The sequence below is a fragment of the Podarcis raffonei genome, chromosome 15 (genome assembly GCF_027172205.1).
Source record: "Podarcis raffonei isolate rPodRaf1 chromosome 15, rPodRaf1.pri, whole genome shotgun sequence".
Lineage (NCBI taxonomy): Eukaryota > Metazoa > Chordata > Lepidosauria > Squamata > Lacertidae > Podarcis > Podarcis raffonei.
Window position 1 is genome coordinate 8,320,648 of NC_070616.1, and position 26,849 is coordinate 8,347,496.

The 26,849-nt window shown below is 47.3% G+C and overlaps 1 protein-coding gene across 1 annotated transcript in view; it reads left to right on the top strand.

The window, feature by feature from the left end:
- The first annotated feature begins 21,103 nt into the window (after nt 1-21,103).
- KSR1 (kinase suppressor of ras 1) overlaps nt 21,104-26,849 on the top strand; it is a 108,200-nt gene continuing 102,454 nt past the window's right edge. The window contains exon 1 of the mRNA XM_053367924.1: nt 21,104-21,531. Coding sequence (XP_053223899.1) covers nt 21,241-21,531 — 291 coding nt within the window. The 5' untranslated portion in view covers nt 21,104-21,240. The remainder of the gene's footprint in view (nt 21,532-26,849) is intronic.

The following is a 26,849-nucleotide window of genomic DNA, read 5'->3' on the forward strand; positions in this document are numbered from 1 at the left end:
AGCGGCTGGTGTATTCGGATCGGAGTGGAAATTGCCTGTGTGTGTTTCTGCATGGAGTGGCTCTGCATTGCTAAGTCTGCAAAATATATGCCAGGCTTTTTGTTTGTTTGCTCTCTGCAGTGCTGAGTGGTCCTGGGAGTGCCTTTGAGCTTAGCCAAAACCCATGTTCCAAATGTGGGGTTATTTTTACCATCTGCAAAGTGTGCGGAAACATGCAATAAAAAAGGAATAAAATGAAAAATCAGGAGGGAGAAAATAAAATCTGATTCAGCTCTGAAAGGAATGACAAGGAGTTAGCAAAGGAGCACCTGGGGACATCGTGTTTAATGTCCCCTCCTTTCCTGCTCTTTCTGCTCTCTTTGATTGACAGGCAGGTTCTCTCTGGCAAGGGTTTTTCATAGTTAAAAAGCCACATTTGATTTATTTACCCCCCCAGCAAAGCTTAGCTCTGGAACATGTGGCACAATGATAATAAGTGAAACTGTCACTGGCCATGTACAGAGCTCAAGTGATCACCACAGACGGAGCCCTTAGACATCCAAAGTAATGGGATTGTCACTTTAGAAATTAAGCACAGGATAGGAACCGCTTGGCACAAAGAATCCTGGGAATTGTAGTTTACACCTTACAAAGGGATCCCCCGATATTAGTCCTACTCAGATCACACCCATACTGAACAATGGGCAGAATTAACTTGGGTGCATTAATTTCAGTGCATCGGCTCTGAATAAAACCAAATAAAACCCAGAGCTACAGTACCTGGCGCCCTTAAACTACAGTTCCCAGTATTCTTGGGGTGGATGGAGGGAATGCACTTTAAATGTATGGTGTATACACAGCCTAAAGTGACCTGACCTGGGATGACTCCTTGAGGAGCGATGTCATCATCATCAGGGCTGCCTAAACTTGGGGAAAGGGGCAGGATGTTAACTTTATGCAGCAAAGCAACCCAGATTCTGTACCCAGAGAGAAGCAGATCAAACCCACAATATATAGGTTTGCTTATCATGAGAGTCAAGGAGGTAGCTGGAATGAACAGTAGGCATGGAGAGGAGCCAAAAATTGCTGTGCCCTCAAGCTCATAATCTAAGAGACATGACACAAAAGGAAAACGTGCTGGGAGAGAGGAGGAAAAAAGCAAGCTCGCACACGCCAATTTTTAATTTCGGAGAAGCTGTAGAGAATAGCAAAAATGGGAAATTGGAGAGAAGGTTGCTGGTTGCTAGCTTACTATGCCAGGCCCCAGCCTGCACTCATGAATCCTGGTTAAATCCCTGCAGACCCCGTCAGCAGATAGTTTTGACAGTGGGTTTAATTAGACAGTCTTCCTGTACCTCCCAGACTGGCGGGCTCATTTACATTTACCTTTAGATAAGTAATCAGGACCTCACTGAGAGGCCATGGAAATGTTATCAGCAAGGCTGCGGCCTTGTCTAACCACTGGAATGTAAGTGGTGATAACGGAGGCCATTTTGAAATGCTGGTGTGAAGTTTGAAATCTGGGAACAACTGAGGAAGTTTGGAGGCATTTTTTTAAGAGGGCAGATATTCCTCCTTCCCTCACAACAGGTATCCATCAATGCGTCACTGAAAGCCTTAGCCTGCATTAGTTTCTCATGAGCAGAATGCCATATTTGCATTGTTAACAGATTCCTACTTCTCCCCCTGCCACATCAACATTTTGAGGTGATGAACAGCATTTATTATGGTTTAAAAGGTCACCTCAAAAGCTGCTGGTGTGCAGAAAATAAAGACGGAATGAGGGGCAGGAATATGCTCTGGAAATGAGCAATAGCTTTGGGAGACCAGCACATCCCTGATGATCGAGGCTGCTAACAAGGGGCCTGTTTGCAACTGTCTGCAGCACCTGCTGCTCTCTGGGTAGCCACTTGCTTGGGCCCTGCTGGCTGTGGAGCCCTGGACTTTGGTCTTGAGGTCCAACACGAGCTGCTCTGCTGCTTCATTTTATCACATTTGACCTGCGGGGGCTGGCACCCATTGGGAAGGGTGTGGCAGAAGTCAATAAGACCACACAGGAGGCAGAGCCCATGACAAGAGGAGCCAACTAGCTCCTGGGACAGCTCAGGAGGTAGAGCACGAGACTCTTGATCTCAGGGTCATGGGTTCGATTCCCACATTGCAGGGGGTTGGACTAGATGACCCTCGGGTCCCTTCTAACTCCATCACCCTATGATTCTATGAACTCTGGTTTGACCCCCATCTTCTTCCTCCCTGCTGAGGTCTGCGAGGGGAGTGCCAAGACTTGGGAAAAGAAGGAAACTGACCCAGGTAGGGCCACCCTCTGGCCTAGATGAAGGCAAGCAAGGCAGCTGTCAGAGGACAGGCCGCGTTTGGTGGGTTATGGTGTCCGAGCCACCCTATGAGAACATGTAGGGGCATGAGAAGAGCCTCTGTGAGTTTGTCGAATGCTCTTTTAAAGCCACCCAAATCGGCTGCCGTCGCTGTGTCTTGTGGCAGCTAATTCCACAGTTTTAATAATGTGCCAAACAAGGTGAGGCCATTAGATCAGGCCAGTGGCCCATCTATAGTCCAGCATCCGGGTCTCACAATGGCCAACAAAGTGCTTGTGAGAAACCTGCAAGCAGGGTTCAAGCATGAGAGCACTCTCCTGTCCTGTGGTTCGCAGCGACCGGTATTCAGTGTTGCTGCCTCCAACTGTGGAGCAAAGAAAGGGGCTGTGTCCCAATTGGAGAGGATTTGGGACACTTCCGGGGGAGATTGAAATAAACCAACAAAAATAAAACCCAGGATGTTTTTGTCAATTTGTGGTTAGCTCGTTAGTGGGACCGAGGGAAGCGAAAGCAGGAAAACAACACAACCCATCTATGTGCAAATTATCCTCCCTCCCCCTGTGGGTTTGCTGTTGCTAAATTCACCACTGGAAGTTACTCAATCCAAACCACAACTGTGTGTTGTGCAGCTATTGGTTGGGTAGAGCTTTCCCCTCTCTATAAAAACGTAAACCTATGCTGACAAAATATTACCTGAAACTACTTGGCAAAGAAAGCATAATCATAACAGTTCATTATTTACAAAGGCCCAGGCATCCCATAATGATAAGCCAGGTGTGGGGGAACCATTTGGCCTTCCAGATGTTGCTGAACTACAGTTCTCTTCAACTGCAGCAAGCATGGCCAATGGGAGTTGTAGTTCAGCAACGTCGGGTTTCCCACACCTGTGCTAAGTAAAAAAAATGGCTTAGTGCAAGTGAGCAAACCATGCAGGTGCTTTCCTCAGCCCTGCTGCTGCTGCTGTGCTACCTAGAACTAAGCTAAGGTTTGGCTTAGTATTATGACCAGGACAGGGATGGGGACCATCTGTGAACCTCCAGGTGTTGCTGGACTCCAACTCCCATTGGCCCCAGCCGGAGACCCTCTCACCAGCAAGTCCTTCAAGCCCTGTTCCCCGCTTTGCTGGTCTGTTCCCAGCAGGCTGGCAAAGGACGGGCCCTGATTCCAGCTACCGAAACTATTGCTGCTGCTAAAGTTGCCAGAGCCCCATCTGCATTGCCCCTTTAACCAGCTGTGTCTTCCATCTAAATAATCCTGGGACCTGAAGTTTGTTAAGGGCTCTGAGAGTTGTTAGGAGACCCCTCTTTCATCCAAGGAACTCAATGTGGTTCTCTCCAATCTCACAAAAGTCCTGTGAGGAAGATTCAACTGAGAGGCTGTGACTGGCCCAAGCTACCTGCAAGTTTCATAGCTCAGCAGAGATTTGTACGCAGTGGTCTCCAAGGTCCTAGTCTAACACTCTAGCCCAGCCTTTCTCAATTTTGGATTGCCCAACATTGTTGGACTACAAAGGCCATCATCCCTAGTGAGAAGGCCCAACAGCCAGGGATGATGGGATTTGTAGTCCAGCCAAATCTGGGGACCCAAGGTTGAGAAAGGCTGCTCTAACCACTACACCACACTGGCTCTGTCCTTAATATGCAATACTAATTGGTGTAATTGGTGTAATAATGTATTTAGAAATACTGTGACAGCAGAAAATCACCACAAGATCATTGTGTCTGAGTGTGCCCAGGCATATATATACATGCTCCCCTATGTGGCAAGCCCCTGAATTGCAGGTGGCAGGTACTCAGTGCTTTCAGGCCCTAGGCTGACTTTTGACACCCAGTCAGGGCCAGCCCAAGACATTTTGAAGTGGACCCCCAAATTGTGCCATGGAAGAAAGGGTGAGGGAAGATTTGCCTCAGGAACAGGGAGTGGGGTATGTGTGTGAGAGGTTGACATTGGGATCTGCTGCTCCAGTGTATCCTGCCACCTGAGGCGGTTAAACTCACCTTGCCTCACGGGTGGGCCGGCACCTTGCCTCATTGGATCCTGGAGAGGAAGGAGGATAAGAAGGGAGGTGGATTTTCCTCATTTAACCCCCACTATGTGGCAGGTTAGGCCGAGGGGCAGTGGACACACACTGAGCTTCCTGGCCAAGTAGAGATTCGAACCCTGGTCTCCCCGGTTCTGGTGCAACACTCTAACCATTGCACCACACCAGCTCTATATCTGGGTGGTTTTGGGGGGAAGTGGAGGGGTGAAGAACCACTGATGTTTGGCGTTTAATGATTGCAACCCAACCTTGCAACATTTACCTTTCAGGAGGTCCACCAGAAGAAGACCCAAACACGTAACCTCAAAGTATCCCTATTTTCCAAGGACAGTCCTGGAATTACCAAAGCCATCTGGGCTTCTGATTTGATCCCGCAACGTCCCTTTCCCCCCTGCCAGTGCTGCTGCTGCCAAACTCGGGGATGAGGATGAGCCAGCACTTCTGTAACCACATTATTTACAATTAATTTTGCTTTCTGTTCAGAATAAATTGCACCTATACCATTCCCAAACCCTTGGCCTACCCCCATCCCCCGGAGGTTCTTCAACATAAAGCTCCAAGAAATGTTGTCAAAGGCTTTCTCGGCGTCCACAAATATCAAAACAGCCTTAGTATTTATGTTCACTTCCAACTTCTCCAAAATGTCAATTATATTCCTTACATTATCCGACAAATGTCTTTTCGGGAGAAAGCCCGCTTGGTCCCCATGAATCTCCTCCATCAAAACCCTTTTCAGTCTCTTTGCTAAAACATCGGTAATGTGCCAGCTCTGAGGGGCGGGCAAGGCCCCCCCAGGTGCGAAGGAAGGGGGAGCAGAGCAGAGGGCAAGGAGTCCTGATTAAAAAGACCCTGTGTGAGAGGCAGGGAAGTGGAGATCTCTCAGGGTGAGAGGCAGGCAGAAGAGGCAAATGCTCTCAGGTGAGAGATAGGAGGGTCCATCCTTCTCTGTATGCGATGCACCTGTATACCTGTAACCCATCCCTCTGTAAAACCTAGGCTATAATTGCAGGAGAGGACTCTGTTTTATTTTTTTATTTTAGCACTTTTCTTCTATTCTCTTTTATTTAGTTTTTTTCTATTGTAATGCAAAAAGTTTTAATAAAACTTTACAGTGGTACCTCGGGTTACAGACGCTTCAGGTTACAGATGCTTCAGGTTACAGACTCTGCTAACCCAGAAATAGTACCTCGGGCTAAGAACTTTGCTTCAGGATGAGAACAGAAATTGCACGGCGGCAGCGGGAGGCCCCATTTAGTTAAAGTGTGACCTCAGGTTAAGAAGAGTTTCAGGTTAAGAACGGACCTCTGGAATGAATTAAGTTCTTAACCTGAGGTACCACTATATTTGAAAAATAAAGGAGTCTTGATTTTTAAAAATCACTCTGTGCGTCTGTGTCTAATCTTGCCCCTTTCTCATTTATTTCTTGGTGTGTGTGTGTGTGTGTGTGTGTGGTTTTTTTGTAAATCTATCAAACAACAAACTAAACTTGGAACTGTTGGTTTTTCCCTGGATGGTGGAGGGCGTGTTTCCTGTGACCCGCTGGTAGCAGTGGCACTCACCCTTCTTCTGATAGGAAATGCTTTGGGGAGGGGGGGGGTTATGGGAGGTCGAGGAGAGTCAGTTGGGGGGGAGTGATAAATGTCCCTATTTTCACTGAGGAATGTTGGAGGGTATGCAAGCACAGTGGATGATGTGACCTGCTTTGCTCGAAACAGGTCTCTGATGACAATAGCAAGGTTTCAAGATTGACCCACCCCCTTCCACCCCAATTTCCGGCCATTGTCTCCGATTTCTGTTCCGCTGTGAGCTGCCTCTCAGTGAACATAGCAGCTCATTTCCTTTCCCGGCAGTGACACAGCTCTGCCTCTGGAATGGCTGCCCCGAAGCTATCAAGAGAAGGGTGTCTGTTCCGCCTCTCCTCTTCATGAAGACTCTTCTGCCAAATATTACCGCCTGTAGGTGGTGCCAGAGGATCAGAATGAACTTCCTTCCAGGTCCAATCTAGCCCTACAAGCAACCCTCACAAGGCTGGTGCCTTCCAGATGTTTAGGACAACAACTCCTGGCTGGGGCTGGTGGGAAGCCACCGTCCGAAAAAGGTCAGCAAAGGCCGCCTTGCAACCTGACTGCAATCGTATAATTCAGGGTTTCCCAAACTTGGGTCTCCAGCTGTTTTTGGACTACAGTTCCCATCACCCTTGACCACTGGTCCTGCTAGCTAGGGATGATGGGAACTGTAGTCCAAAAACAGCTGGAGACCCTGCTATAAGTGCTTATTTAAGCCACATTCACACCATATGTTTAAAGCACCGTGATACCATTTTAAACAGGAGCAGCTTCCCCCAAAGAGTCCTGGGAGTTACAGTTTGTTTTGTTGTTTAATTTTTACTGAGATTTCTTTCGAGGATATTAAAGAGAATGGAGCAAAATCTTCTTCTTCTTCTTTGGTGATCACTTGTAGCCAAGTAAGATGTTCCATGAACACAGTTTTAACAGTGAGTCTGTAAATGACTGTACTGTAGAGGCCAATTCTGGATCCACATGTCCTTCCACAGTGGGGACATAGGTTTCCAGATGGGAGTTGATCATGGTGAGGGTTTGCCAAGTGTGCCTTCCTCTTAGCTCATTTCTCCCTTTCATCCTGAGTTTGAGCATCTTCAGTTTCCCAATTGTTGGTGTTTATACTACATTTTAAAAATATTTGCCTTGAGAGAGTCTTTGAACCTCTTTTGTTGACCACCACCACTACACTTTCCATTTTTAAGTTTGGAATAGTGTAGTTGCTCAGGAAGACGATAATCAGCCATCCACACAACATGACCAGTCCAACGAAGTTGATGTTGAAGAATCATTGCTTCAACACTGGTGATCTTTGCTTCTTCCAGTACACTGGTATTAGTTCGCCTGTCTACCCAAATGATGTGTAAAACTTTTTGGAGACCCCGTTGATGGAATCTTTCAAGGAGCTGGCGTTTATAAGTGGTCCATGTTTCACAAGCATACAGAAAGGTTGGTAGTATAATAGCTTTGTAAACAAGTATTTTGGTTTCCCTGCGAATGTCCCAGTCCTCAAACACTCTGCACTTCAATCGGGAGAAAGCTGCACTTGCAGAGCTCAGATGATGCTGGATTTCAGCATTGATGTCGGCCCTTGTGGAAAGATAACTGCCCAGGTAGGAGAAGTGATTGACACTTTTCAACGTTACACTATCAAAATTAAACAGGATGGAGCAAAATAACAACTACGGATAAATGAAGGTTGCCTGCTTCTTTTTCTTGATAGGCATGATAAGGAAAGAGTTCAGTCGGTAAGCCATGGGACTCAATCTCAGGGTCCTGAGTTTGAGCCTCATGTTTGGCAAAAAAATCTGCATTGTAGGGGATTGGACTAAATAACCCCCCCCCCCCGGTGGTTTCTTCCAACTGTACAATTCCATGGTTCTATGATTCTAAGATTCAGGGAGGGAGGTAAAGTGTCACCTTAGGGAAGAGGCAAGTAATGATGTTTAGGTAGTGGCTTAGAACCTAAGCGTTTAAGAAGCTCATTCTAAAGGACAAACGTGTTTGGGGAAAATGTCAGATCACAAAGGACGATGGGATTCAGGAGGGAGGGAGGCTCCTTGTGGACGTAACACAAATTCCGTAAATGTGACTGAAATGTATGGCTTACATTTAAGTCCCCCAATTTGTCTGCTACGTTCTATAAGTTTCTCAACCACTGCTGCTTGTCAAACCTTGTTCTATCATCCAGCCGGAGAAAAACTGGTATGAGACGATCTCCAATGGTGTGCAACTTCTAGTCTGGCTGCCATTGCCAATAGCGTAATCAAATATTTTGTACAAACTGTTTTGCATATTTTATGGAAAGGCTAAACCTGGGCCAGTAGGGTGAGTCGTAGTTTGTTAAGGGTACTGCTAGGTAAAGGTAAAGGGACCCCTGACCATTTGGTCCAGTCGTGGACAACTCTGGGGTTGCGGCACTCATCTCGCTTTATTGGCCAAGGGAGCCTGCGTACAGCTTCCAGGTCATGTGGCCAGCATGACTAAGCCGCTTCTGGTGAACCAGAGCATTGCACAGAAACGCCAGAGTGGTACTTATTTATCTACTTGCACTTTGACGTGCTTTCGAACTGCTAGGTTAGCAGGAGCTGGGACTGAGCAACGGGAGCTCACCCCGTCACGGGGATTCAAACCGCCGACCTTCTGATCAGCAAGCCCTAGGCCCTGTGGTTTAGACCACTGCTAGAAGATCCTTATTCTCCTTCCAGAGCTATAATTCCCAGAGTTCCCTGTGAAAAGGGATTGATTGTTCTATCGCTAAAGAAATTGTAGCTCTGGGAGGGGAATGCAGGTTTCCTAAAAGCACTGAGGAGCTGCTGCCAGTTGATTTTCCCTTTCCCTGGGAGCCTAGTGTGGAAGACAGGGCGCATGAGGAACATGCCTCAGAGGAAAACAAACCGAAGGATGGAGATGAAAAGCTGCTGCTTTGAGATCTCTTCACTCCATGTGTGCCAGAAGGTGCAGGAGGAGATGAAAGAGGTCTACCTGCAAGAGCAAGAGGAATCGGTGTCTGCGGAAATGACAGAAGAGGGACAGCAGCCGAAATTGGAGGCACATGTGAATGGGCAAGGGGAGCAGAAATGGTTGTGGAAGAGAAAGGGCAACAGGAGGGATCAGGCTCTTAACCAGAAGGTCGGTGATTTGAACCCTCCCAGGTACACTGTGGGCAGGATTGCAGCGTTTGGACTAGATGACTCTGGGAGTCCCTTCCAACTCTACAATTCTGTTCTCAGGGCTGAGGTGAGTGAGATAAAGCCCTCAAATGCCTTTGCCCCTTGTGCTGCCGGTGGCTCTGTACCAGCTGAACCACAAGCGGGTATCCGGCTGTCGCTCCCAGGTCCCACTTGCGAGTTTCACATGGACGTCTGGTTGACCACAGAGGGCTGGACTAGATGGGCCTTTGGCCTCATCCTGCAGAGCTCTCCTTCTGTTCTCATGACAGGCTTTGCATTGTCGCCGGCAGAAGCGGGAGCTCCAACTCAAGGAGATTGGTCCGGGAAAGGAGCCAAAACTGGCCTGCGGTTTATGGCATGGCGCCAGGTGATCAGGTCATCAGGGCAAGCCAGGGCTGCATTTCAGGCCCACTTTCCCCACCAGGGTTGCCTTCAGCCGGCTGGCTCCCTCCTTGCTCGAAGAAGAACAAACCTTTCTTCCCTTCAGCAGCAACAGCCCTCTCCAAAGAAGAAAAATCCTGCTGACCATTATGTCTAAAAAAGGTTGTGGAATGCCTGGCTGAGCAGGCCCTCCGGGTAAAACCGCCCAGGCCGGCTGCAGCATAATCGAAATTTATCCCGTGGAATCTTCTGTTGTTTTTTAATGTCGCTCAGCCTTAAAGGTTTTATCCTACTTTCAACTTTCCCATGGGAAAAAAAAAATCTAGCATGCCGTGAAGGGGACGGACAATGCACTCTCTCCCCCAACCCCAAAGCACTGTAATTAATTCCAGAAGGAAATCAGGGAGCAGCAGCAGGAGTGGGAGACACAACAAAATCTGCATCAGATTGAAAAGGAAATATAAACTTGACACCTTGTTAAAGGGGAAACTCTAGCACCTGGCTAGCCTTCTTGGAAAGGTGGCTTTTGGGTGTTCCCGCCCCAGACGAGGGTTGGGGAACATACTCTTGCCACCCCCAGCTTGGCCCAACAGTCAGGGATAACAGGAGTTCAGTTCAGCTCGGGATGAGCGAATCTGCCAATTTTGCTTTCTCTCACTTTCCCATTGTTCCACTCTTAAGGTCATCTCTCCACATTTCCACATCAGCTTGCAGTATTATTTTTTTTAAGTCCTCATGAAGAATAAGAAGAAGAGTTTGGATTTGATATCCTGCTTTATCACTACCCGAAGGAGTCTCAAAGCGGCTAACATTCTCCTTTCCCTTCCTCCCCCACAACAAACACTCTGTGAGTGGGGCTGAGAGACTTCAGGGAAGTGTGACTGGCCCAAGGTCACCCAGTAGCTGCATGTGGAGGAGCGGGGAATTGAACCCGGTTCACCAGATTACGAGTCTACCGCTCTTAACCACTATACAGTGGTGCCTCGCAAGACGAAATTAATTCGTTCCGCGAGTTTTGTCGTATTGCGATTTTTTTCGTCTTGCGAAGCGCGGTGTCGGAAAAGTTTCGGAAAAGCTTCAAAAATCACCAAAGTTTTCAAAAACCTCAAAAAGGGCTACCACACCACGTGCTATGAGTTGCTCCTCGAAGTCAAGTCGCAACTGTATTAACGGTGTTAAGAAAAAGGAAACAAACTTGCAAGATGTTTCCGTCTTGCGAAGCAAGCCCATAGGGAAAATCGTCTTGCGAAGCAGCTCAAAAACCAAAAAACCCTTTCGTCTTGCGGGTTTTTTGTCTTGCGAGGCATTTGTCTTGCGAGGTACCACTGTACCACACTGGCTCTCATGAAAATGTAACAGCATTTTGGTGCAATTTTTTTTTAGTATTTAGCTGTCTGCTTATTTATTGCATATATGTCTCTACCTTTTTCTCCAAGGATCTCAACACGGCACGTACACGGTCGTCCTCCACTCGCTTAACCCCCACGAGAACCCTGGGGGCTGGCAGGCAGTGTGACTGGCCCAAGGTCACCCAGTTGAGAGCTTCATGACAGAGTGAGGATTAGAACTCTTCTCCCAGGCCCTTGTCTGACATTCTAACCTCTCCTCTACAGTCTTGCCTAACAGACCCATTTTTGCAAAGCGATTTTCCTTAATACAATGCATGTTTGCGTTATGTTCATTACTGTTCACTTTTATAGGAAGGCTTTCCCCTGGTGCATGCACAAAAATGGGTCTGAGAACTGCAAAATTTGGATAATGTGCACATTTTGAAAGATGACCATGCGCACCTGCACAACAACCACACAAAACCAACTGTGGAATGTTTCATCAAGTCACAGAACTGCAGGACAGGAAGGGACTCTAGTCCAACCCCCTGGGGCGCTGCAAGAATGGCAGCTAAATAATTATTGGCAGGTGCCCATCCAACCTCTGTTTAAAAACCTCTAATGAAGCAGACCCCACCATGTGATGGAGCTGCAGGAGCTGCTGCAATAGCTCAGTAGGTAACACATGAGACTCTTGATCTCAGGGTCGTGGGTTCGAGCCCCGTGTTGGACAAAAGATTCCCGCATTGCAGGGGATTGGACTAAATGACCCTTTGTGGCTCCTTCCAATGCTATGATTCTATACATTGATTTAAAACACAGCAGAATGTCTGCTCTGAAACTTGTGCAGGCGCAAAGAGGGACTGAGAGTAGGAGCATGGGTGCCCAATAAGGAGGGCATTGGAAAGGGCGTCATTACTTTGACTGGAAACCTGTGTGTCTTCTTCCTTTCTAGGGCTTCAGTGTGTACATCACCACTAGATTTTCAGCATATCTAGCCTTTTGCTGCACAAGTGAAACTGGTAACAAAACTTGAAAATAATGCGAGGGAAAAGCTCTGTCTTTTACAGCATTGATGCAAGTACTTTCCTCTCTCCACAAGGATACTGAAGCTGAAAGCAGGGAGGTTACGCTTCTCTTAGGCTGACCCCAGAGGCATCTATTTCCTTTCATCACCTCCTCACTTTCTACCTTCCAGTCTGTCCAACGTGCCTTTTTTAACCTGCAAGTTCATGGCCCTTGTAAGTGGCTTAAGCACGGCAGGGGAGCTGACCTCTTAATCCTAGGTGAACACTTAGTCTTTAAACTTCAGCAAAGTTTAGCTACCGCATACACTTAAAGGGGACGCTGGGAAGAAATGCCAATTGTAATCTCCCCTCAGCTTAAATCCTCTCCTGCCTCATCATCAAAACCTCCTTTTTTTGGGGGGGGGGTGGGAAGAGTCGGTATTAAACGACCATTTAATGCATTGCCAACTTGTGACAGTCTGTAGAGACAGGCAAATCCATTTCAGTTTCTCATTTGTCCAGTCTTAAATTCAGTTCTCCATGTTTCCACACCAGTTTGTAATTAAACAAACAAAGAAAGAAACAAAATCCACCAATCCTCATTGTAGTGCAAATTTACCCCAATTAACACATTTTTGTATGTAATCAAAGATGGAGGGCACAAGGAGAAGGAGAGGACAGAGCATGAGATGGTTGGATAGTGTTCTCGAAGCTACCAGCATGAGTTTGACCAAACCGCGGAAGGCAGTGGAAGACAGGAGTGCCTGGCGTGCTCTGGTCCATGGGGGTCACGAAGAGTCGGACACGACTAAACAACAACAACAATCTTGTTTAATACATCTTCCTTCCTTCCTTTCTTATTTGCAATATTTTAAAGTGAAGATTGCAGGCCAGTGTAAAAATACTGGCTAAGCTTCCTTTCAAAGCCAGGACCTCACCTGGGAAAGAGATGTTAACATGACAAAAAGTGTTGAGGGCCCATCACAGAGGAATCCGTGGGCAGAGGATGGCCAAGGTGATGGGTTAGGGAGAGACATTGCAATGTCAGCTTCCCTAACCACCCTTGGAAGCTGGCGCCTCTGACCCAAACTGTTGCCCTATGAAAATTTTCACTGCCTGCCACCGGGAACCCCTTGCAATCCTGCCACCGCTCGGCAGAGAGTGGAGGTGGCACTCAACCTCTGTTACAGTATTATTTCCAAACTACTGAGTACACGACTTTAGAACAAGGGTGGCAAACCCTGTGGCCCTCCAGATGTTCCCATCACTTCCAGTCGGCATGGGCAGTGGTCGCGGATGATGGGAACCGGAGTCCAGCCACATCTGGTTTAGAGGAAGGCAAAGCTTTTTTTTTTTTAAAAAAAAGTCTGTATAGTTAAAGCTATGGTTTTCCCAGTAGTGATGTATGGAAGTGAGGGCTGTACCATAAAGAAACCTGATCCCCGAATAATTGATGCTTTTGAATTATGGTGCTGGAGGAGACACTTGAGAGTCCCATGGACTGGAAGAAGATCAAACCTATCCATTCTGAAGGAAATCAGCCCTGAGTGCTCACTGGAAGGACAGATCGTGAAGCTGAGGCGCCAATACTTTGGCCACCTCATGAGAAGAGAAGACTCCCTGGAAAAGACCCTGATGTTGGGAAAGATTGAGGGCACAAGGAGAAGGGGATGACAGAGAACGAGATGGCTGGACAGTGTTCTCAAAGCTAACAGCATGAGTTTGACCAAACTGCAGGAGACCATGGAAAACAGGAGTGCCTGGCGTGCTCTGGTCCATGGGGTCACAAAGAGTCGGACACGACTAAACAATAACAACAACAAAAGCTAAAAATCTGCAGATTATTCCAAACAGAAGTGCACAGCTCCCCTTTTCCCTGCAGCTTCCGGGAGATCACATGCATGCCTCAAAAGCACCAAACCCAGCCTTGACATCCATCATGTGGTGTCTGAGTTTGCCTTTCCCCCCATCTCTTCTCTTCCTTCCTCACCCCGTTTCCCCTTTGTTCCCTGCCCTTCTTTATTGAAAGCCCGAGGGGCAGAGACCTAGCTTTTATGGCTCTGTGTGAGGTGCTGCGGTAGCCTTGCCTGGCTGAAGAGCAGAGTTCACAAGTCTCTGCGACTGCATGGCAGCTGTTTCTTGAAACGTTGTCTAGAACTTTTTGCAGAACGGGTAGGAAGGAGGAGGAAGGGGGAGATGGTGGCGGGGAACTCCATGTGACCATCCCAGTTACTCACGCCCCATCCTGAGCGAACAAAAGGCTTTGAAGCGCTGCTGCCCACGTAGACTGTCTAGTTGGCTGCAAATGAGCTATTTTGCTCTAATGAGGCATCTCCCCCACCCCCCCAGTACTGTACCAAGGAAGCCCAGATTGCACACGAAGCATGAAATCCAGACTGCAGGAACAGACGCCGAGCAGAACACACTTCTTCCCCTGCCCTTTGTGGTGGTTTTTCAGCTTCCAAAAACAGATGGAGAAACGAACTGCCTGTGTCCCTTCATCCTCCAAAACGCCTGTTCTGTGCCTGGGAGTATACACAAGGGACTAAGAAGAGCCTGGCTCCTGGGTCAAGACAGTGGCCCGTTTTATTTTTATTTATGAAATGTGTATACAGTGGCACCTTGGTTCTCAAATGCCTTGGTACTCAAACAACTTGGAACCTGCAAACACTGCAAGCCCGGAAGTAAGTGTTCCGGTTTGCGAACCCTTTTTCGGAAGCTTAATGTGCTCCGTTTTGAGTGTTACGGTTCCGTTTCACGTGTTACGCTGAGGTCTGTCTGTTTTTGCTATTTATTTTGTGTTTTTGTTTTTGCAGCTCTTTTTGTTTTTGTTTTGACTGTGTGGAACTCAGTTCAGCTACTGATTGATTTGATTGTGTGACTGCAATACATTGTTTATTGCTTTCATTTTATGGATCAATGGTCTCGTTAGACAGTAAAAAACACATGTTAAATTGCTGTTTTAGGGGTTGTTTTCAAAAGTCTAGAACGGATTAATCCGTTTTGCATTACTTTCTATGGGAAAGCGAGCCTTGGTTTTGGAACGCTTTGGTTTTGGAACGGACTTCCGGAACGGATTAAGTTTGAGAACCAAGGTACCACAGTACTACCTTTGATCCAAGGGTGGTTCACGATATAAAAATACAACATGAGAGCACAAAACATGTAATAAAACAGAATCAATCCAAGAACACCACTCCCATGAACACATTTCAGAGGACATAAGGCCCTTGCCTGAAAACCTGGAGAGCTGCTGCCAGTCAGTGCAGGCAGTACTAAGTGAGATGCACCAATGGCATAACACAGCTTTCTAGCATACTAGATACTATCACGGTAAAGTAAATAAAAATGCCGCTGTTGCAGTCACAGGAGAGGCAGCCAAGGAAATATATTTGTCCATCTCACGCATAAGGCTGGGGACCCACCGGGGCATAGCAGCTAGGCTGGGCAGGTATGGGTTCAAATCCCATTATCAAATCTCCGTTCACAACTAATTTCTCCATATAATCACATCACGGCGCCAGACCTGCTGCTCCGTCTCATGGTATTATGTACCACAGACTGAAAAAAGGTACTCTGTAGGTGTGTGGGAGGCAGGCTTTGAGGGGAAATCATCGATAATAAAAAGCTTTCTTCCTTTGAAAACAATTAGCGTCCCAGCTCTCCAAATCCTGGTGCTCTAAAGCTTCTCAAAGGAGCATTTCCGTTACCTATGTTAAAACAGATCAAGTTGAGTAATTGCACGTTAAATATTATGATTTCACCACAAGGTAACTCTCTGCTAAAAGGTATCGTGGGTGTTTTGCCGAGCTCCACGTAAAGTGCACTCAAGCCACATGTTATTTCCTAAATAGATTTCTTTCTTTCTTTCCTTCTTTTTCACAAAGAACATTATGTATTACTGGGAGGGAGAAACTTCGCAAGATCTCAGCAGCAACATCAAACTCAGCCCGAATGCAGCTGCTCTGCAAGACAACGAGCAATTTAGGACATCTCCATATCACCTGTTTATGTCCGTGTTTATCCTGGTTTGCTTGTGCAAGGCTTACACAGTGGTGAGACTATGCCCAGTTTTTATTCAGTAGACATTCTGATTTATTTATAGAGCAGTTATAGTATGGAAAGCATTCAGCCTGATTTACTTACAGGGTATTTACACATCTTCTTGTTGGGCCAACTGCTCACCCCACACTTTTCAATGAATTTCCCTGTAACTTTCCAAACTGCAAAAAGCCCGTTGTTTTTATAAGTGGATTTGTTTTAACTGTGCTTTCTCCCTCACAGAGCTACAATTCCCAGCATCCTTAAACTACAGTTCCCAGGATTATTTGGGAGAAATGTGCTTTAAATGTGCATTGAGTGTGGATTTACCCTGGCTGCAGACACACTACTGTGGTACCTCAGGTTAAGAACTTAATTCGTTCTGGAGGTCCGTTCTTAACCTGAAACTGTTCTTAACCTGAGGTACCACTTTAGCTAATGGGGCCTCCCTCCACCGCCGCGCTGCGATTTCTGTTCTCATCCTGAAGCAAAGTTCTTAACCCGAGGTACTATTTCTGGGTTAGCGGAATCTGTAACCTGAAGTGTATGTAACATGAAGTGTATGTAGCCCGAGGTACCACTGTATAAGCAAATTGCTAAATGGCACCTTGAAGCTAGGTTACAGTCGCCACAACAGAATGTCTGGGCACCTTTTTCCCCCTGATGGGATTTATTATTATTATTATTATTATTATTTAGTGCATTTCTATACCACTTTATATTAAAAAAAAAACAAATCTCAAAGCGGTTTGCAATGCCTTAAACATCGAAGAAAACAATCCAGGAAAAAAAACCAAATTCAAACTTCAAGGAAAATTATTTCAGATCAGATCCTTGTCTAAGTGACATTTTGCTTCCCCCGGTCAACAACCTGGCACCCAGAAATCTTCACGTGGGTTAGCGGAGTCTGTAACCTGAAGCATCTGTAACCTGAAGTGTCTGTAACCTGAGGTACCACCGTATAATTTTAAGGTACATTTGTAGCACAGTTTCTCCCTCAAAGAATTCTGGGCACTGTAGCTTGCTAAGAGTTGCTGGGAATTGTAAACTCTGCGAGGGGCAAACTAAAGTGCCCAGAATTCTTTGACAGAAAGAATGTACTTTAAAGGGACACAGTTCCAAATTCTGCCTAATGTTAGTCCCAGGGACTTGCACAGTGCTTCAATTTCTTTCTTTCTTTTTACTGTTTCTCTCTCTCCACCCCTCACTTTTTTTTTTTAAAAAAAGGTAAATACATTGTCTTTTTGGCCCACTGCTCAGACCTTTATGGAAGACTCCATGAATTTCCCCAATCCTCTTTGAAAGCCTTTAAAATTGGTGGCACCACTGCATCCCGTGGGAGTGAGTTTGATCGTTTAACTATTGCACAGCGTGAACTCTTGCACTTTCTCTTCTATCAATCCTGAATTTTCCAATCTTCAGCTTCACTGGGCATCCAGGAGTTCTTGTCTTATGAGTGAGGAATGGAAATGTTTCTCCATCCACTGTCCTCAAGCCAACACTCAAAAGTTGCAGTCATGTGTTAAAAGTCTCTCTCTCCCTCCCTCTCTCTCTTTTTTTCCTTCTGGAGGGAACAATGGCTTTCCCTGTGAGGAAAAGAGGCTCCCCACTTTGCCATCTCCTCCTCTCAGTTCTGTCTGCAAAAGGCCTGCGTTTGTCTTTTGTCTAATCCTCGTCCAAGGACCCAAAGCCTCTCTCTGACTCTCTTTCTCTTTTCCCGCCCCCTCCCAGCTAACACCATCTGGGCCCTTTGAGCCAAGGGGAAGAATGTGGGGACGTAGACATTCATGCTAAATTGGGGGGGGGAGAGAATGTTTAGTCAGCACATCGCTTCCTCACACGAGCCTGTTCTTTCGGCACATTATCAAAGAGGACTGTGGCCTGTTCTGTGGCAAATGCTATTTATTAAGCCAAATGTTCCCAGTGGAACACTGAAATCAATGCAAACACACCCACCAGCGAGGTTTAAGGGTTTGATGGCCTCTCTGAGCTGTTGCACCATCCTCTGACTCAGAAGCCTTACCCCCTTAAACGCTTGCAAGTAAAGCACTCTGCCTATGCTCAGCAGCTCTCTTTAATGCTTTGGGTGTTCTATGGTTGAGCATTGGATCAGATCAAATTATATGGCTGGGAGCCATATAATGTTCCAGAGGAGGAGGGCAGATAACGTGGACAACAAGTGCAGCTGGAAGAGGAACAAGATCAAGGAGGGGGCTGGACTAGATGGTTCTCAGGACCCCTTCCGACTGTACAATTCTGTGATCCTAAGGACTCCCCTCTGAATGTTGTTGGATTACAATCACCATCAGCTCCAGCCAGGATGGCCGGGTGCTAGGGATGATGGAAGTTGCAGTCAGCAACATGTGGAAGGCACAACATTGGCTACCCCTGGGGATGGGTATGAATGCAAGGTGTGTGTTTTAGCTCTGCCTATTTAGGTGTTTAGCCCCAACCCTTCCCCCTAAGGAAATTTGGCCTATTGGGAGGGGAGAAGCTCTTACATTTAAAACACGTCTCCCTCCGCAAAAGAAATAAATCTTGGAAGCTGTGGTTTTGCAATAGTTGAGTGTGGATTTCATGCTCTTTATTCAGCTCATAGTAGTGAGGGGGAATGGAAGTTCCCCTGAAATGTCTGCTTTATATACATTCTTTACACAATGGGCCCCACATGATTGGCTAGTTCCGGGATTCTCCTGTAGGCCAATCAGGTTGCGGATCCACTTCCACCTGGAGTTGGATTGGGTGGCTCCTGCTGAATTCTGAATCCTATTGTTCTAGGACCAATCAGACTGCTGCAATTTGAATCCTATTCAACTCAGTACATAACAGGTTTATGCCTACAGAGCTACAATTCCTGGTACCCTTTAAAAAAACTGCAGTTCCCATAATTCTTTGCAGGAAGCCATGCACTTTAAGCCATGCACTAGTGCATACATTGCCCTAGGGCAGCAAAGCACATGTTCTGTACCCCTGAGCTCCCCCCACTTCCTTTGTTCCACTTGTTCCAGTGGGGGGTTCACAGCCCACGTTGGCAAGAGAGCCCTCCTGCCTTATTCTGCCATGGGGCGTCCTGCCCAGCTGGGACCACAACAGCACCAGGCCTCTCAGGGTGCTCAGAGGAACCCACACGACTCATGCGCTTAAGTGTTTATGTTGGCCAAAGAAGTCAGTTTATGCAAGTGCCCGCTTCAAGTGTGAAAAGGCCACTCGTCGTCGTCTCTTTACAGAGTGTAAACACGCTGCCCTGGTGTATTTATGGAACGTGTTGGGAAGGTAATTTTTAGAAAGGCATGATGGCCCGCCTCGCAAGCGCGGCGCTGTTCGGCATTAGCCAGGAATGTCTCTGGAGTCATTCCAGCACCAGGTATAGCACCTTGAGCTCCTTGGAGGAAGAAAAGGTGGGGCATAAATGCAATATATAAATGAATGAATGAATGAATGAGAAAGACAGAGGAAAAACCTAAACAGGAGGATAATTAAAAGGCAATAATAAAAATAAATAATAGTAAAATAATAATAAAAATTTTTTTTGAAAAGTAAAACCCCATAGTGCCAAGGGATTGGACTGGATCAAGATAGTAGTTCCCTTAAGAGCTGCAGTATGTCTTAGTCCTTCCTTTGTTTTGCTTAAATTTGGAGGGGTATAAAACACCTAGGCAAGAGTTCCACAGGTGGTGCATCCCAGCATCCCTCCGCACTCACGCTGCCAAACCCTGCAATCTGCTTGCCACCCAACTCCTTCATCATCATCAAACGCAATAATGGCAACCCAAACTATCACTTAGCCTTTGCACAGCGCTTTCAAGGCGTCCAAAGCACTTCACATGCATTTTATCTATAGTTATAATCCTTAACAGCAGCCCTGTAAGGTAGGATGATACCACTAAACCCTTTTGCAGACAGGAAGACTGAGGCTGGAATAAAGCCATCTTCTATATAGCGAAGCTCGCAGCAGGCATGAAATCTGAACGAGGGACTTCCTGATTCACAGCTCTTTCAGCCACTAACCTTCCCAGCAATACTAAAAGGTTTGTTGTTGTTGTTGTTTAGCCATGTCCGACTCTTCGTGACCCCATGGACCAGACCACGCCAGGCACTTCTGTCTTCCACGGCCTCCCGCAGTTTGGTCAAACTCGTGCTGGTAGCTTTGAGAACACTGTCCAACCATCTCGTCCTCTGTCGTCCCCTTCTCCTTGTGCCCTCCATCTTTCCCAGCATCAGGGTCTTTTCCAGGGAGTCTTCTCTTCTCATGAGGTGGCCCAAGTATTGGAGGTTACATACGCTTCAGGTTACAGACTCCGCTAACCCAGAAATAGTGCTTCAGGTTAAGAACTTTGCTTCAGGATGAGAACAGAAATTGTGCTCTGGCGGCGCGGCGGCAGCAGGAGGCCCCATTAGCTAAAGTGGTGCTTCAGGTTAAGAACAGTTTCAGGTTAAGAACAGACCTCCGGAACGAATTAAGTACTTAACCCGAGGTACCACTGTACGGACCTTTGTTGGCTAAGTGATGTCTCTGCTTTTTAAGATGCTGTCTAGGTTTGTAATTGCTTTTCTCCCAAGAAGCAGGAGTCTTTTAATTTCGTGGCTGCTGTCACCATCTGCAGTGATCATGGAGCCCAAGAAAGTAAAATCTCTCACTGCCTCCATTTCTTCCCCTTCTATTTGCCAGGAGGTGATGGGACCAGTGGCCACGATCTTCGATTTTTTGATGTTGAGCTTCATCCATATTTTGCGCTCTCCTCTTTCACCCTCATTAAAAGGTTCTTTAATTCCTCCTCACTTTCTTAGTATTGTTTTAAAAGCAGCAACCTCGCAGCATTTTCCTGCCGTCCTGCTTTTGCGCGCGCCTGCAAGAGCGCGATCACCAGGGGAAGCGCCCTCTCTCCCCGCCCTTCTCCCTCCCCTCCGGCTCCCAACCAAAACAACACCGCAGGACTACAACTCCCAGCATCCTCCTCCGCAGCCGTGACCTGGACCCCAGCTGATATTCAAAGCTGGCTGGAAAGCGAAGCTCAGAAGAGGAGAGCGCTAGTTTGCAGCGCGGCTGCTGCTGCTGCGACTGACCCCGCATCGCCGCCACCCACCTTCTTCTGCCGCCCTTTTCTCCTCGCTCCCTAGGGGGAAATAAACTCATTTTCAATTTTTTTTCTTTTTGTGGTGGAGAGATGCACTTTGGGACCCTTTTGCACTGATTACTATCATTAAAAAAGAAAAAAATAATTAGTGCATGCAATTGGAAAGGCAATTCATTCTGCCCAACGTCGTCGGGGCTTGATCTGGTAGCGGCGGCGGAAGGTCTAGCTCCGGCCCGGCCCTCGACCCGCTTCCCCGGCCCTCGCCTGCCCTCCCTCCGAGAGTCGCCGCGCCAGCCCCCCCCCCGCCTCCCCGATGCCGAGGAATGGATAGAGCGTCTGCCGCGCGGAGAGGAGCCGAGAGGATGGTGGAGAAGAAAGAGTGCGCCGCGGGCCGGACGGCAGGGGCAGCGGGGGCCGGAGGAGGAGGTGGGCGCAGCGGCCGAGCCCCCCCGGACGGCCTGGCCTCCGGACGCCCCGGCCGGGCCGGCTGCGCGCTGCAGCAATGCGGGCAGCTCCAGGACCTCATCGACATCTCCCTGTCCAGCCTGCAGGGGCTCCGCACCAAATGCGCCGCTTCCAACGACCTCACCCAGCAAGAGATCCGCACTTTGGAGGTACGCGGAGGGCGCCCCCTCTTTCCGCCAAAGGGGGTTGCCTTGGTGCCAGCTCCCCAGGGGGTCCTCTAACATCTCCTCGCTTTCCTCCCCCCCCCCGCAGCTAGCTTCCGCGGGAATTAATGAATTTTGGGGGGGTCGCTGGGTGCGGGTTGTGCGCGCGCGCCTTGATTTCCTCTCTCCCACCGATATGCGCGGACAATTGTCACAAAGAATCTCTGGGTCCAATTTTGAGCTGGCAGCGCAATCGCCTCCCTTAGGGAGACAACCCTCTTATTTATCCTTGTTATTGATAGGTATATTGCGTTTAATAATAAATAATAAGCTTCATTATTATAAATATGTACGCCGCATGCACTCTTCTTGCTGGGCACTGCATTTATTATTATTATTACTAGGATTAGGTATTGCGGTTTATTGGATTTTCCTCCTTTTTGTAATGGGACCAGCATGGCCACTTGCGATTAAAAATAAAAACAAAAATTGAAAAGCTACACCTTTCTATTTCCCCATGCATTTTTTCCCCCTGGTAGTGATTATATTGGCAGAATAAAAATAATCTGTCCTCTCAGTGCAAGCCTGTATGCATGTCTGCTTGGGAGTTGGCCTCGCTGAGTTCAATGGAACTGACTCCCAGGTAAGTGTGTATCTATAATAGGAATCCCCTAAGCTTTTGGGGCTACCTACCAGGGGCATATTTTGAAATTGAGAAGACAAACCAACCTGTTGTTGGGCACCATCAAATACCCATTTCACAGGGAAAAAGCTGTACTGTATATGTTTGCAGCCTTGAGGACAGATCGCTCCTGCGACCATGAGATCTTTTCTGGCAGTAGTACGCTGTTTGCCAAAGAAACAGTGCCCTTCCCCTCAGTGAATGCTTTTATTTACTAAAACTGCAATGCTTTGCACACTTACCTGGGAGTAAGTCCCATCCAACTCCTTGCGGACTTTGCTTCAGAGAAGATATGTATTGCGACTGCACGGTTAAGGATTTTATTATTGGTGGTGGTTTTTTTGCTCTGACACAAAGTCGTGCTTTACGAAACCCGTGAAAACAACAAACAAACCCCAATCTTAATCCACCAGTAATTTGCCCCGTTCCAATCAATAAAACCATAGCTGCAGGTTGGAAAAATTCACTGCCAACATCTTAAACATGGTTAAAAGCTTTTTTTTTTAAAAAAAAGAAGCAATGGTTAATTTTCCAGGAAAAGGTGTGTGTCGGTGTGTGCTAACCCCACACTCAGAAAAGGAAGTGATGTCTGCACTGTGCAGTGGGGGGGGGGCGGAGGTTGATGACTGCCTTGTTGCAACACTTGCTTTTTCAGAGGGGAGGGGCGCTGTCTGGCTGCTTTATACAATGGTGTTTGTTTAGGATTCCTTGGCCTGTCCTTCTGTTCTCTTCTTTTCCTCCCCCCACAGCCCACCCGACCGCCCCCTTTTTGCTGGAGAGGGCATGCACTCTCAGATCTTGCGGTAGGATTTTTCTTTTGGGGGTGGTGGTGAAGGGAAACATGGAGAGACAGACAGAAGGAGAGAGAACCTGCTCCCCTTTTAGCTGCCATCATGCATTTTTTCCATTCAGCTACGTTCCAGAGAAAGGACAGACTGATATGTCCTATGGATGTGCGTTGAATGCAGGCAACCTGTCTCTGTGTGTCTTTTAGTAAAGTAAAACCACCCCTTCTGCACATGGCCCCTGCCCAGGCTTACCTACCCTGCCCCCTGGCCTGGAATTTGGCAACACAGCTGGAGATAGTGGCTACATTGCAGGGGGTCCCTGCCAGCTCTACAATTCTATGATTCCACATATATTTAAAGCGCATTCCCCCTGTAAAGGGGGCTTTTGCGTCTAGCGTCCCACCCTGTGAAGAATCCTGGGAACTGCGGCTTACTCCCACAGAGCTACAATTCCCAGAACATACCCCAGTTCCCAGGATTCTCTGAGAGGCATGGGTGCTTTTTAAATATAATGGTGCGTATGTAAGCCACTTTGCCCGGTAATCTTGGGTGGTATTTAATTTCTGCTGAACTAGCTATGGAACGCAACGGTACGACTGCTTCCTCTTTGGATTAAAAAAGATAAAATAAACGGCTCGTTTCAGGTAGAAGACTCTGGGGGCACTGGAGTCATTTTAGCCTCTGGACTTTAATGGGGTGGGGACTCGTGGCAACCGGCTCTGCTTCATTTTGGTTTCCTTCAAAACGTGGCAAGCCTGTCCTGCTGCATTTTGGGGGGAGGCTTCTGTTCAATCAGTTGCATGGCCCACCCCAGCTTCTCAAAGCAGGGATGGCACTGCTGAACTGAGGGCGGAGGGCAAACCTTGCTCTCCTGCTCCAAATGGAGCAGATTGGAGAGAGTGCCTTGAAGCAGCTCTGCAGCTGTGTTGGAGGGCTAGCAGCTGCCTCTTGCTAACTCAGACCATTGAGCCTATCTCAGCTTAGTATGTTTTGAACTGACTAGCAGAGGCTCTCCAGTGTTTCAGACCAGCAGACTTCCCCAGCTCTGCTGAGCTATGGCTCTTCCATGTAAGATGGATTTGCTCTGTCTGGTAATATCTGGGAGCAACTGGGTGCGTTCTCAGGTGGCTTCAATGCTATTGGCGAATTCCTTAACTTGGTTTCTTGGGGAGCGGGGCTTATAATCCATGCCCGCTATCAGCGATAGAAATTAGCCAGGCGCCAGGCGCATTTTGCGACTGATGCAGATCCAATAGTGACCACGTGAAGATTTGTGGGTGACAGGTTTGTGACCGGGGAAAGCAAAATGTCACTTAGAGAAGGATCTGATCTGAAATAATTTTCATTGAAGTTTGAATATGGTTTTTCCCCCTGGATGGTTTTCTTTGATGTTTAAGGTGTTGCAAACCGTATTTGAGATTTGTTATTTAAAATATAAAGTGGTATAGAAATGGACTGAATAGTAATAATAATAATGATAAATCCCATCAGAGGGAAAAAGGTGCCTTGACATTCTGTTGTGGCAACCGTAACCTAGCTTCAAGGTGCCATTTCGCAATTTGCTTATACAGTGGTACCTCTAGTTACATACACTTCATGTTACATACGCTTCAGGTTACAGATTCCGCTAACCCAGAAATAGTACCTTGGGTTAAGAACTTTGCTTCAGAATGAGAACAGAAATCATGTGGCAGCAGCAGGAGGCCCCATTAGCTAAAGTGGTACCTCAGGTTAAGAACAGTTTCAGGTTAAGAACGGACCTCCAGAACGAATTAAGTTCTTAATTCGAGGTACCACTGTACAGCTGCGTTTCTAATACTGCCCAATATGGCATTTAGCCTTAAGAGGGTGTGCATATTTTCTAGTAACACAGGGATGGGGAACCTGTGACTCTTCAGATGCTCTTGGACTCCAACCCTGCTGAGCCCCAGCAAACATGGCCAATGGTCAGGGATGATGGGAGTTGTAGTCCAACATCTGGCGTGCATCACGCTGGCTATCCCCATAGTAACAGCTGCTTCTGTGGGGAGCATGTTCCCCTCCAGATATTGCTGGACCACAACTCCCATCATTCCTCCCCATTGGCCATTCTGGGCTGTGGTTGACAGGAGTTTTATCAACATCTGGAGGGCCAAAGGGTCTCCACCCTGTTTATTATGGATCAACATCCCCTCCACTGATACCCTTTGATTGTGTACTATCTTTCATTCCAATGCTATGAGGCCTAGTTAATTCCAGGAATTCCATCAATATGAGGCCCAGATTTGGGGGGCGGGCTTGGATTAGATGCCTTGCAGTTTCCCCACTTTCTCCCCCCTATTGCTGCTGCTACTGCTGCCCAGACACTTGCCTTCTTTCCTTGAGCACAATCCAGAGGCAAATAGAGGAATCTGTTTCATGTCCTCACTCTGGGCCCTTGCTCCCTTGCTGAAAGAGGAAAGGCGGACAGGCAGCCATAGCAAGTCAGAGGAGGAGCAAGATGGCGGAAGAGGCTCCAGAAATTGGCAATGGCAGTCCAGGCCTCAGCGAGTGCCTAACACTGCTTATTGGGCTGGCTGTGGTGGAGCCAATTAGATTAATTCCCCACCAGGGAATATAGAATTGGAGGATGGTAGCTAACTCATTGCTTGGAGTCTGTTTTTACGTGTTTGACTCTTCTGTATTTCTGTTTTCCTAGAATTGTAGAGTTGGAAGGGGCCAACCCCTGCAGTGCAGGAATCTTTTGCCCCACATGGGATTCAAACCCACGACCCTGAGATTAAGGGTCTCATGCTCTCCCCACTGAGCTATCCCAGAAAATTTTCATTCGCCTTGATATAGCTATTTTGCAAATACAGTTCGTAACTCCAGTTACGAACTTACAGTGGTACCTCGGGTTACATACGCTTCAGGTTACAGACTCTGCTAACCCAGAAATACAGTGGTACCTCAGGTTACATATGCTTCAGGTTACATACGCTTCAGGTTACAGACTCTGCTAACCCAGAAATATTACCTCAGCTTAAGAACTTTGCTTCAGGATGAGAACAGAAATCGTGCTCCAGCGGCGCAGCGGCAGCAGGAAGCCCCATTAACTAAAGTGGTGCTTCAGGTTAAGAACAGTTTCAGGTTAAGAACAGACCTCCGGAACGAATTAAGTACGTAACCAGAGGTACCACTGTAATTCGTTCCGGTGGTCCGTTCTTAACCCGAAACCGTTCTTAACCTGAGGCGCGCTTTCACTAATGGGGCCTCCCACTGCCACTGTGCCACCGACGCACGACTTCCGGGGCAAAGTTCACTACCGGGAGCAACTACTTCAGGGTTAGCGAAGCTCCTTACCCGAAGCGTTTGTAAGGAGGACAGTACGTTGAAGGAAGGTGAGAGGTTCCACTGTAAATTCTGCTTGATTGTAAGAAAACCTCTAAAGTCACTGGCAAAAATAGATGCATGGTTTTTTGTTGTTTTTTTTAAAATATGGCTTTTCTGCTGGTTTGAGCTTACACTTTAAGGATATATTTTTGTTTTTAGAGTACATGCCACATAGAGGTTTTTTTTTTTTTGAAATATTCCATGATATATAAATGCTTTTAAACAAACAAATGCATAAGTAAGGCTGGAGACTGAGCGCTTGGCGACCCACAAGGCTGTTGGGTCCAGTGCTGGGTCTGTGTGTGCATTTGTGCACAAATGCCTGAGCACTCCTGCCTCTTGCATTTCCTGCCTCCCCTGTGACCCGACTGTTTACTACCATTTTTCCATCCCTTTCCCCCTGGGTGTGTCTGGCAACGGAGGATAACAACTGAGTGAATCTGATGAAACCGGACTCCTAGCCCGTGAAATCTTACGCCGTACGTTTTTGGCTTTCAGAACTT